This window comes from Bradysia coprophila, unplaced genomic scaffold (assembly GCF_014529535.1).
Source record: "Bradysia coprophila strain Holo2 unplaced genomic scaffold, BU_Bcop_v1 contig_350, whole genome shotgun sequence".
NCBI lineage: Eukaryota > Metazoa > Arthropoda > Insecta > Diptera > Sciaridae > Bradysia > Bradysia coprophila.
The window spans coordinates 7,579,416-7,592,942 of record NW_023503608.1 but is presented as its reverse complement, the minus strand read 5'-3'; the positions used below and the strand labels follow the sequence as shown (position 1 = coordinate 7,592,942).

General features: G+C 34.8%; 1 protein-coding gene across 1 annotated transcript; it reads left to right on the top strand.

Moving 5' to 3' along the window:
* The first annotated feature begins 11,017 nt into the window (after positions 1-11,017).
* On the top strand, positions 11,018-13,107 carry LOC119080710 (probable polygalacturonase). The gene is made up of 6 exons (XM_037189171.1): positions 11,018-11,163; positions 11,237-11,653; positions 11,843-12,123; positions 12,186-12,249; positions 12,310-12,653; positions 12,717-13,107. Exons 1-6 carry the CDS (start codon positions 11,103-11,105, stop codon positions 13,059-13,061), a joined length of 1,512 nt encoding a protein of 503 aa, XP_037045066.1. The 5' UTR covers positions 11,018-11,102; the 3' UTR covers positions 13,062-13,107.
* Positions 13,108-13,527: the final 420 nt, after the last annotated feature.

Here is a 13,527-nt window from a genome sequence, read left to right as displayed (position 1 = left end):
ATGCCGAAAAGTACATAAAATGTACATAAAAAATGTTCAAATAATGCTTCTCTAGATATAGACTTATATTCACACTATGACCATCTTTTATACAAGTCTCAGTGGTCTAGTTCGTAATGCGTTTGGCTCAAAACCCATAGGTTTCGTGGTTCAAATCCCGGTCGTGTCAAGGTAAATTTTTCTTTAAAAAAAAATAAGGGTTGTAGTTCTCTAATTTCAGCACACACACAAAAGCACTTCGAAAAACGTGGTGAAAATCGTGGAAACTCCATCACAAAAAATGTACAAAAACTGGCAAAAAATAAGAAAGAAATTAGAAGAATTTTTTTTTTAAAGAATTTAGTTGATTTATCGTTGTCCATTAAATGTACATTTAGTGTCCATTTAATGGACACTTATTGTACTCTTAATGTACAATAAGTGTGGATCAGTTTCAGGACCAGTTAAGTTGTAGATTACTGGACCACATCAATTGAACATTTAATGTATATTCGGTGTGGGACGAATTTGCACTGAAAAAAATTAGCCATTAAATGTTCGAAAGTCAAAGCACATTCGGTGTGACGGGCCCATTTTCCGATGGCAATTTATGTACATTTCGTGGGATAAATTGTTAACTGGGTAATTGATCGAAACGTTGTAGATCTAAAGACCTAGTAGACTTGATAATCATCGATCTATATGATTCAAATCGCTTCGTATGGTTGTCCGAAATAAGAAAAATAAACAAAATTACTGAATTCTTAGCCGTTCTTAGTTGTATTAAGAGAAGTAAAAGATTTCAGTCTAATTTGGTTAAGCACGATATTGGCAACCAAAACATAGCATTACGGTAAGAAAGCTTCACCAAACGGTACAAATTGAACTTATAAGATGACGACATAAAGCTATTTCGTCGCACTTTTTCTCCGTCCAATATGAAAAATACTATTACTATGCTGGTGCATGTAATAAGGCTATTACATGTATAGGCAATAGCTTTTACATCACTCGCATAGTAAAACGTTATACTACACACGGGAAATAAAGTGATATCTCGTATCATGATGAGTAAAAGTACCTCGGGCTACCGCCCTCGGATACTTTTTCTCATCTGGATACGAGATATCACTTTACTTCCCTTGCATAGTAATGTACTATTCGTACCACGGTCTTTTTTTGCGACCTCGCCTTCGGCTCTGCCTGGAAACTTCTCACACGCTAAAAAAGACTTTTAGTCCTAGGTACGAAATGTACTATTTCGGCCACCGACAATTGAAATACGACGTATTTCCACCTCGATATATCGCGATATCTAGATTGAAATGCTCAAAATTTCAAGTGTGGAATTGAAATTCCATACATCATGTCCACAATAAAAGTTTGACTAAATCTTGGGGCACAAGATACTATTCCAATGTTGAATTTGAACCGAAAACTTCGACTCTGTTGTCTAAATGTGTATAACTTAGAAACTAGTGTGAGGAAATGTCTTCCCATTTTTCTTGACAAATTTAAGAAATCGATTTTACAACACAAATGTTCCACATTATAGGCTGTAAAGCTCAAGCTTAATCGATTGTTACATACAAAAACTCGGTATATTCAGGCTCAGAGTCATTATTTATTTAGAACTGAAATAATTGAAGACTGATGGGTAAATAATGTAAGTAAACAATATTCGGAGAACTTGAACTAAAAGGAAATGTTTGTATTATTCGGCATTACTGTTTGTATGAATGGATGGATGGCACCATCGAAAAAGCTTATTACGAAAAAGGAATTTACTTTTCATGGAAATGATGGTGCAAGTAGAATAATGTTAATGCGACAAATGTGTAGAGAATTTCTCTCTCTGTGTACCGTTATAATCAAACCAAATTTTCATAAATCAAAAATGTAAGAAGAAAGAAGGAAAAAAAAACAAAAGATTTGTGTCATTCACAACCCATACATACAACCTCCCTCGGAGAAAATATCACCATAAAAAGACATTCTGTTTATCCTAAAGAAATAAAAAAAAATTTGTCCTTTTACTCACACATGAAACATGGAACAAAATACATTATTCACACCATAAAAACCACAAAAGTCAAAAACGAGGAAAAAACGATAAAAGTAAAACCCATAAGCACATAGAATTCGACAACAGAAAACTGAATAATACTGCTGGTGTGTAAGTTTTTCTTTACGTTTTTGGTTTTTGGTTATGTTTGCTGGGTATTTTCTTTTGTAATTTACATTTAATCATACGAAATGTCATTTTCTACGTAACCTCCGTCGAGCTGTGCCTTGTATTATTCTGAAGAACATTTCTGGAGAGAGACGAAAGAAAAAAAAAGAAAAATAAAAAAGTTCACAGAAAAATGGAAATATATTTAAATGGAAAACGAGAAGAATTTATACTGACTCGAATATATGCAAAGATTTTGTGTTATGGGAAAATGGATATAAGTAGTAAAAAATTTATATTGTTTTGTTAAGTCCCCAAAGTGCAGTATATTATAAAAAAGGAAAAATGATTTCTTGTATTTCATATTATTGTAGAAATGGAAAACTCTCAAAGTTAGAGATTTACCGATTGAAATAGAAAATCTGTAATGTGGATTGAAGGAAATAATATGAGCGTAATCCAAAAGGTTCTTTCTAGTATACATATAATAATGACCTATGAAAGAATATGACGATGGAGAAGTAGGGTAGGCCAAGTTCGTTAGTCGTTTGGACGATCAATGTCATAACAGCCATTGAGCCTGTCCAATCGAGTTCTCTACTGTTCTAAACAAAGACGATTACAGTTCTTTTTGTATGCATGCAGTATAGTCATTCAGAGCAGTTTTCGGTTTAAGTTACATCAACAATGTTTTTACGTTTTTTTTACAACATGAAATATTAATATCTTATGCTTCCTTTTACAAAATGGAACATGAAAAGCTTATGCTTCCTTTTACAACATGGAACATAAGGAACTTATGCTCCCTTTTGTAGCATGGAACATTTGGAGCTTATTCTTCCAATGAAATATGAGGATCTTATGCTTCCTTTTACAGCATGAAACATAAGGATCTTTTGCTTCCATTTATAAAATGGAACATAAGAAGCTGATGATTCTAATACATGGAACATAATGAACTTTTGCTCTTTTTTTCTTCATGGAACATAAGAAGCTGATGCTGTTATTTAAAAAAATAAACATTACTGGAGTCTATGTCACCATTATAATCACCCTTATAGAGGTACACCTAGAATTAAGAACTGGAACTGATGACATTTTATCATTTGTCACAATGACAACCGAAACAAATGAAGAAGAAAAACGTTCGTGTGCGAATAGTCTTCCAATTGACTATTTGCACCCGTGCGGTAATAGTATCACAATTGACTACTTGCACTCGTATGCGAATAGCAACAGCCATATGAAATGTCAATCTACTTCAACATCTTCATTTTGTTCTTCTTCTTCATCTTCGATATCAAGTTTGAACAGTAGGAACAGATTTGAAGCGAAGTAATACAAGACTGGTAATGATTGACCACGATCAATTTAAAGTTGTCTCTCTGAGTTAAACTTACATCATTTTGAATCGATATTTTCGATTGACATTAACTTTTCCATCTACATCTCGAACATGATTGTCCTCCAAAAGCAATTGCAGCGCAACGAACCATTAACAATCATCTCATTATAATTCGAAACATTTTCCAACTCAATTTCAGACATTTTAACAACTTTTATCTATCAGCTATAATAGATCCAGTTTTAAATAAGACGTCGGATATTTCCGTTTAGTCATGGGGGCTAGGCTACACTAAACATAACCAATATACATAAATTGCAAAACTTTGTCTGATGAATTCGTTTCGTTTTATATTATAGTAGAACCATATAAGAAAAAGATTAAAGTTTAAGTTAAGTTTATCGTGATTTCATTTCGTATAATAAATGGTGAAATGATGACCATTCAAATTTTGTGTACGAATAGGAAAAATGGATTTTATTTTAGTGTAAACTTAAAGTGGTTTTCTTTCTACTTCACTTCATTTTGGCAGTGGTAATATCATTAACAGTATTCGGTGAGAGAATGTGAATGCATTAATTTTGAACGCCTTTATGGTATAACCCACTGATAAAAAGCTGCACGTTCAATAAATTAGGTGTCGTTGCGAGTAAGTAGGTGTTAATGCAAGAGACAATGTGATTATGTTTTTTATCGTTCCGGAGTGAGTATGTAATTCATTAAACGGTTCTGTATATAAGCTTTATATGATACATTAATCTATCGTCGACCGCGACCCGTCCCTAGGGAGTTTTGTTTTACTCTGCATTTAAATGAAAGAAACTAAACTGTTCAAATGTTGTGTTGCATTCGCATTGTATGTCGCTAACGCTCGTTCGTGTTATGTACAGAAGTGTAACGATCTCATTACCCCTCCTACCACATAATAATTATTTTTTAATCGTATGGCATCATTAAGTGTCATCATTTCAATCTATTTATTCGTCACAGAAATAGAAATAGAAATAGAAATCACATAATGATTTACTGATTATTAAAAGAGCGGTACTAGAATTACACCTTTTAGAAACGACTAATCATCTGTTATCAACCTCAACGACAAAATAAGCGATGACCTCCAATTCATTCAGTTTTTGTATTTCAAAATATATGCCGAAAAAACGAAGTAATAGATTTTGTATCGAGTAAGTAAGTAGTAGATTCAATCACTATATACTGATACGTTGGTCTTCTTCAAAAATTGAGGTCGAACATTTGTTAAGTAAAATGACAAGAGCCGTGAAACATGCAGTTTTATTCCACTTCTCGCTGTGAGTAGTTACCAGTTATAGTATACACAGTTACAGCACATAATAGAATGGCACTGCATAAAACTAAAATATGTGAGGGTATATTGGTTTCGTTTATCATCGTTCCGAATGTGAAACAAATGAAGAAAAATTGAAATGGTTCCTTTTTAAATTTTCTTCTCTTTTTTTCGTATTTTAGAACAAAAAGAATTACCTAATCCACATTATATCCCGCACTGCCATTCATCCACACAAACTACGTGCACTCTAGAATATAACAATATTTCAATAGATCTATAATGTCACACCTGAGACTTGAAAAAGTCGTTCCAATTTGTTTCCCAGTACCGTATGTATGTGTGCCACGGATTTTTTTCTGCTTTCCTTTCATTTCACCTACTGTAAATTCCCTCTGAAAATATACTTTTGAAAAGCGTATGAGGAACTAACTGAGGAGTCGTCTCTATATATAAAGTATAAGTGAAATGAGAGGTTGTTACAATGCTCTGCTCTGTATATTCGGTCTCAAATAAATTATTTATGCTTTTAAAAAGACATCGTCGTTTGTCGAAAAAGATAAAAAGATAAAAAAAACTCATTTAAGTGCAAAGACGTTAAAAATGTAAGAAAAAAAAAATTCTCTCACCTTTATGCATCCCAGTGAGTACTTATCCATAAGCTTTGAAAACTCGTAAATTTTCCCGAAACTTTCGAACAGTCAGTCGAAGGTCATTTTCATCAAAATGACATGGTATTTGACCAACGAATAATTTCACAGCATCAATTGAAATGTGATCGCTTAGCTGTTGTGGTTGGTGGTTCTGTGGAGGTGGTTGAATGGTTTGGCGATGGATGTTGGAATGTGGCAGGATGGTCGGTTCGAGTGGTTTTGTCATTATATTTGTAGCATCCAACTGAAGCAATTGGTATTACCATTTTTATATCCGCTTTTGATGTCATTCAAAATTTAATTAATTTTTTATTGATTTTCATTGTCGGTGCTGTTGTTGTTGCTGCTGCTATTTTTTTGTGATAGCAATTTTCCACTGATGTCGAAACGTTACTTTATTAACTTTTTCCACGTATTGTTCAACATGTACATTATGTGAACAAAATGAAATAAATTTTATTACAAAACCCATTACCTCTCAGTTAGCATAATGATCGTGTATTTTATGTGTGCATAAAGCGATAAAAAAATGTACAACAATAACAAAAATCACGCGGGAGATATTTTCCCTCCTTTTTTGTTTCGTTACAAAATAACCCATCGCCAAAAAAAAAATGAAAAATCGATATCATTTTCCACACAAAATCTTTTATGTATAGATTGGGTGGGGATGTTCATAAAGTGCGTAATAATAAAGTAATCGACAATTTCGTTCCAATTCTCTTTATTCATTGTACATGTGTTGAAAATATGAAAACAACTCATTACGATATTTACGTACTTTAAAGTATAGTAACGTCGATATCGCTTGCGGAATGAATTAGGTATGGTTTCGACTAATCAAAAAGTACTCAGTGTGAGAGCCGAGAGCGAGCTGTCAAGTAAACAAAGAAAAAATTGAAAAATTGTCTCTCACACGAAGAATTTTCTGGCAAGTGGAAGTCAAACCTTATAGTATGAATTGTATGGTTATTGTTGATTCTTAAAAATCTCTCTATTTAATATTTGAAAAAATCTTCAGCGATGGTTACACTTTGAGTAAATAAGGACACCCAATTCAACTGACTGTCAATTTAAAACTAGTATCAAGGAGTTCGCTTCTCAACCAGAGCTTCTTTTTTGGTAGCATTTTTAAAGTGACATGCATTTAATGAACCGCGTACTGCCTGACTGCTGTACATGGTGTGTTACGTACTGCTAGATGCGGGATTCCGTTTCATGCAGATAAATTCCATCATCCTGGTAGTACGATGCGTAAATTACGAAACACCCCTATAAAGCGTGAACCGAAAAAGTAAAATGTATAATTCACAGACGCATATACTCATACAAATGCACTTATGATTCGCACGCACCAAAAGAAGAAAAAAATGTGTATTCCAACACACAATGGGACATGCGAGTGAAAGAAAAACGCACGAAAATTTATATTTATCCCGAAAAAGGGTGAATATTTTCATGGCTCCTATGTGGAATATTATATAGGCTTTTTTGTGTGTCGCACTTTCCTTACAGTAATATTTTATTTTCTCGATGCTTGCAAAATATATGTCCGTTTTAGTCGGATGTATGTAGACAGCATAATACACGGCACAATGTATTATACATATATATAATGCCACATATACGAAAAACCATGATGTGTATTTTCACAATTCACATGTTAGCCCATTCATAAGGCATGTGGAAAAGTTTGATTTACTGAAGCTTATATTCAACCATTTTTTTTATTCTTAATTCGTTCTTTTTTCCAGTCAGCCTCGGTTATACGGTATTATTATCATGAGTGAACTTAGTCGTCGTTGTTCATGTTGAACTTTCTAATTAAACTGTGGGTGAGTTTTATTGTTTATTTATGTTAAAACGCTCATTTTCGTTGGCCAGAAGTAATAGAGATATTGAATGTTTTTTCTTGCTGTGTGTGGTTTTTTTAGTCCTGCTTTTATTACCACATAATATTTGCATATTATCAAGCCAACTGCACTGAATAATAAATCCAGTTAGCAGTTATTTGGTGCTTAAAATAAATACTACATGTTATGCTGCCATTACCATTAATTTATGGAGAATTATTTTTTGATTAACCGAGACACAAATAGACGCAATATTCGGTTTATATATTTAGGATTAATCGAAGGTAATCATTTTTCTGTTAGCATAATTAACCGCACAATTGATTTTGGTAACTTTGTTTTGGAGGGAGGGTGCTAATTAATTCTTTTATTACTATTCTAATTAATTAGTCTAGACGGGCTAGAGGTTACAAAGTTCTATTTTAATTGACAAGGTAAGTTTCTTCAGAATAAATACTTCATGGTGTGTGTTCCACTAGATGGTTTAGGTATTACTTTTAAGGGGCCGAAGGGGAATCAATAAACCGTGACTTTAATGTTTCGAAGAGTCGAGAGTGGGACTATACACTATCATATACTGGGATAGGGATAATTCGTACAGAAACGGGTAAAATTTCACTTGGTTAAAACAGATAGTTTGACAGTTTTCATATTGACCTCGATATAATCGTGAAAATTTAATTTTTTCAATTTCTTTTTAGTATTTGTATGAACATGAAGTGAAATCAAGTAAAGGGAAATATTTTTTTGAGGATAACCATAATCTGTTATTAATAGTGACGGAAAAAATGTGCGATTACTAGCGATGATTATTGTCTTATAGAAAAATATTTTTTAACTAAGTAAAAGATTTCCCCAAGGATTTTCCATCAAACACTGCACAGTACTTTGAACCAAAGAAGTAGCAGATTTATGAACGACAATAAATATAGTCGGCGACTTTGAACTTAACTCATTTCGAGAAATGACTCCAGATACACGTAATCATTGTAAGAAATGCTCCAAATGGCTTAAGCCACTTATTTATGAAGAATGGATAACAATACCACTCGTAGTAAAGGAACGGGCACTTAAAGATGGATAATAAGTTGAAAATTTCGTCATAGAGTTACCTTGCTGCAAACATAATGTCGTAACAGATACTTGTTGCGAGAAGTGTCAATCTATGTATTATATAGGAGTTCAAGTTTCACCGAGGATGGTGAAAATACAATTTTTCAAATATTGTACAATTCAGACAAATTTTGTAAAATACATTCTCGGCGTTAAATAGAGCATGGAATCCTCTACCACTATCACCATTCAAAGAGTTTCAAACTATTTTCGTCTTGGACATATCACCATTCAAAAATGTCAAAATTTCGACTGTGGCTACGTGGTCAGGATGTCGAGGGAAGCCATTGTACCACGAATTACCTTAGAATTAGTCCCTCAATCCGTTGCGATTACAATTTGTATTCAAATTGACTCGTCGGTCCTGCACGGCCATGAGTGCCGGTTCTCCGAAACGGCTGGATGGATTCGCGAACTGAATTTGGTTCCTTATAGTACTCAATAATAACATGAAAAAAATCAGAGGTGGTGTCGCGACTTTATTTAACTTTTGTTCAACCCCACCGTGTACCATGCGCGTGCATGAAATTAATTCACCGCATAAGTGCTTTTGATTGTATGAGTGAATCAGCTGAAAGCAGCTGGCTGAAGTTTTTAAATGCAAAAATCTAATTTTCAGGATTTGTAACTCCTGTTGAGATACTTTTACCCGACACTTGTTCTGTACGACTTGGATCTGCCGATATTTGACACCGCATACATGGCAAGTACAAACCACATAAAAGAGCGCTTATAAGCATTTATTTGGAGATGACTTTATTAAGTCTAGAGATGTACGACTAGGATGTGAAGTGTTTCAATTCTTTGTCGGCAGCGTAGTCCGTACGCTGCTTGAAGTTTGTTTTTTGTCGGTTGTAACGCCAAAGTATCTGATTTGGTCAGCCTATAGGATCTCTGAGTTTACAACCTAAACCTGTGATGATGACAGCCATCGGTCAGTCCTTCGCCTGGTGAAATAAGTACAGGGTTACTAACCCTACTTAATTTTTTGTCAAGTAGTGCTTAACCTCAATTAATTGATGTTAACTGCGTTCAATTTACTGGCTTTTACATGAAAATCGTTCGTTACATAGCACTGTCAGACAGTGTGTTGTTGGTTCAATTCATTCGATATTGACCTGACGAAGTCTCACAGCTGAGATCGTGTCTGACGTTTACAAGGTCATGACGACAATGATATAGCATAGCAGAAGCTAATAAAAACGTTTCTTGAAGAAACTTTCTTCTATAGGAAACTAATTGCTCGTGGTAACAAATCTTAATTTGCTTAAATTTTCTGAATAGCCCTAGCCCATATAGTCCATAAGTTCTACTACTCCATAAAGTCGTAATTTAATTAAGATTTTCATTCTATTTTCCGAAAACAAAAAATCGATCGAAATGTGCTTCCATTGCAAACACTTTTTTTGCTGCCTTCATTTTACATTTTACAATCTCCTCCCTAAACCAAAGTAAATATAATTTCGTGGGATTCTAAATTCAGATATACTAGAATGGATATCGATTTTCATTTAATTGGAAACAACAACGAGAGCACGGTAAAAAAAATAAATTATACGGAAAAGTGCTATTCGAACTCTGTTTTCTTTTTTTTTTCGGTTCGGTTTTTCGTTATTATTGGGAACTATACAATAACTTATATCCTGCACAGTGCACAGAACACTGAATACACAAAAAGAGGCATTAAAATATTTGAATGAAGATAATATTTATATAAAGAACGTAATGGGTGACAAACGTGGGAGCCGCCGTCTAGGCAGGTGCCAACTCAAAATGAAAGTCAAGTCGTAAGCTGCTAGAGCCTAGTCTCAAACCTAACCAGATAGTCCGGTCAAAATCTCGTAATAACTTTGAAATCTATTACGATATTTTCACCGGACTATCCATTTAGGTTTAAGCCGAGTCCTGAGCAGCCGACGACTTGGCTGGATCAAATCAAATTTGTTTCGATTTATTACAGATCCTTCAACCCAAACGTAAGTTTCCATTTTCCTAGCCACTGTTGTATGTCGATGCCGAATACTCTTCAACACACCTAATATTACTATTACCGCCACGGGCATTTTGAACGGCTCTCACGTCTGATTGGTGATTTATTATTAGTACGACGCCACCTGAGAAAAACTTTTACGTAAAAAAAGTTTCGTTGTTTTAAATTTTCAAATTAAAATAGTTTTTTGCAGCGAACATTCCATACAGTGCTATTTCTGGCATAGATAACGACGAGGAAGAGCTGAATGTTTTTAAGATAATTTTTATGTAGTTCACACTTTAATGGTTAATTGATAGGAATAGTTGTGGGTGCAACGAAATAAAATAGAGCGAGATGGGGCGTGAATGAGATAGGTTAATATCGGTTCCGAAATAATCTCAATAACAACAGAGTTTTTATGAAAATCAATATAAAGTGATGTGGGCTAGTCGCACCTTATACGCAAACATCCACTTTAGCTTCCATTATCTTAATGGTCAATAAATTCATTGACGACTTCGTGCGCAGATCATTTATCTCCACTGAAGAGCATGTAGTCATGTAATGACAATTTTATCAGTGTCGATAATAGGCGAAGATGATAGTCTTCGTGAGAATAAATACCGGTAATCTTTAGAATTTAATTTAATGTCGTTTTTCATACTAACCGGTCGTGTACGTAAGTCGTTTTGTGAATTGTAAACGGAAATGGCTAAGGCTACAAAGCTTTTGGTGAATATCTTGTTTTCTGTTGGATTTTTACTTGGATGTAAGAAATGGTCTAATAAGTGACAATCCTACCAACAACGCATTTTTTAACGAACCAAACTCTAAACATTTAGCCTGCACGTCCGATCCGTGGGACCTTGTACCGGAAATTCTAAGCCGAATCAGAGAACCGCTAATACCAAATCGAATTTTCAACATTGATGAATACGGTGCGATTAGAAGCACTAATTCTAGTAGTGTAGAGGAGCCTACATCTATTGTTGATGCTAACATTCAAGCATTCGAAACTGCAATTCGGGCAGCGTTTGATGCCGGCGGTGGAAGAGTTCGAGTTCCCGCTGGGACATATATGACATCAGCAATCACTCTATTATCAAACGTAGCACTTGAGGTGACAGCTGGCGCTGTGATAAGATTCACAAGAGACACCACGAAATACAAAAATGTTTTCACCAGATGGGAAGGAGTTGAGTTGTGGAACTATTCTCCATTCATCTACGCCTTTGAAGCGGAAAATATCGCAATTACGGGTAAACATACGAGAAAATGGTCGTGTCAAGCCAATTCAGTATGCTAATACTTACAAGAGCCTAGGCCTTGCAATATTTTAAAGCTTACAAAAGCTCAATTAACTTAACTACCTCAATTGGCTTAACACGACAGAGAGCTATTTTAAGAAGTGAACAAAAAGCATTGAACTTTAATTATAATGTCGGCAGGAAGTGGAACCATTGATGGTAATTGTGACTGTGATCATTGGTGGCCGTGGAAAGGATATTGGCCTGACGTACACCGAATGTGCTGGGATCCGAACGGCACGAATCAAGATAAAGATCGGAATGATCTGTTCCAAATGGCAGAAGACGGTGTACCAGTTAGCGAGCGTATTTTCGGTGAAGGTCACTACTTAAGACCGATGTTCATTCAACCATATAGATCGAAAAATGTTTTAATCGAAGGAGTTACAATAGTGCGATCGCCGATGTGGATTGTACATCCAGTCAGTTAATTCTTTGATTTTCAGCTATGAAAGTAGATCCGACTAAAATGCCAATTTTTCAGGTTTTGTGTGAAAATGTAATAATTCGAAACATAAACATAACCAGTCTAGGCCCAAACTCTGATGGTGTGTGAAAGTTTTGTGAAACCTTACTTCCCAAAATCTAAACCTACTTATGAATTACAGGTGTTGACCCAGAAAGCTGTAAAGACGTTTTGATTACAGGAGTTACGTTTAATAACGGCGACGACAATATTGCCATCAATGCTGGACGAAATGCCGATGGACGAAGAGTGAACAAACCATCTGAAAATATTGTCATTCAGAACTGTTCAATGGCTGATGGACACGGTGGTATTACACTTGGAAGTGGATGTTCGGGTGGTATAAGAAATATTTTCGCCGAAGATTGTACCTTGGACAGTACTAGTTTGGATACTGCTATTAGAGTGAAAAATAACGCAATTCGAGGTGGTCGACTTGAAAATTTTAATGTGAGAAATATTGTCGTAGGTCGTGTTGCTAAACAGGTATGTAGTTTGGATTGGATATTTATTGTTAAAAGTAAAATTCCCAATTTTCGATCGGTATAGGTGATCGAAGTCGACTTCGACTACGAAGAAGGTTCCGATGGTGTATTCATGCCAATTCTGCGTGATTGTGTGATAGAAAATGTGGTGGTAACGGATAGTGCACCACTGACTTTAAAAATAAGAGGATATCCGGAACCGGATCGCTCCATTATCAGAATGACATTCAAGAATATTTCATTCAATGGAATTACGGAAGATCCGCATTTTGTCTTGGAAAATTTTGATGAAATTCATGATGAGAATGTTTATGTTAACGGTCAGCCATGGAAGATTTCTAATGGAGTATCTATTGCTGAACCAACTATAGTGTTACTAGCTATTAGTGTAGTGCAATACTTTCTTTAAGAGTTTAAGTTATTAATGAAATAAATGTCAGGAGTTTTTATTCGCGTATTCACTATTTTAATGGAACCTTTAAAAGTTGTGCGTCAAATCAAACGAAGTAAAATTTTTTGCATCAAACACCAGAAAACTGGTTGAGGCGTTCATATCTTTAATTTTAGTGACGTTGACTCCCTAGAACTTAAAAAAACATAGAAATCTGAGAGTTCATTCACCAGGACAAGTTTATTCTCTACCCTGCAACCAATATTGGTCCGAATTTGTATTGATTATAAATCGGTCAAATCGGTTCGGTACACGTGTCACTGCTAAAAGCATCCTAAGCTACTTAGCAACATTGAAAAACTCAAATGTTTTCATATTGGAACTAGTCTTATGTCATTTCACTTCACAGCAAAAACGAGGGGAGATCGTTGCATATTCATCCTAATAGCCCCCAGTACTTCGTATAGGGCTAAAGATAAAAGAA

What these genes read in the sequence shown, in the direction of transcription:
- LOC119080710 (XM_037189171.1), top strand. Translation starts at nt 11,103, where the DNA reads ATGGCTAAGGCTACAAAGCTTTTGGTGAATATCTTGTTTTCTGTTGGA. An exon ending in GGAAAATATCGCAATTACGG is followed by an intron (nt 11,654 to 11,842) that starts GTAAACATACGA and finishes TAATGTCGGCAG; the next exon opens with GAAGTGGAACCATTGATGGT. An exon ending in TCTAGGCCCAAACTCTGATG is followed by an intron (nt 12,250 to 12,309) that starts GTGTGTGAAAGT and finishes TATGAATTACAG; the next exon opens with GTGTTGACCCAGAAAGCTGT.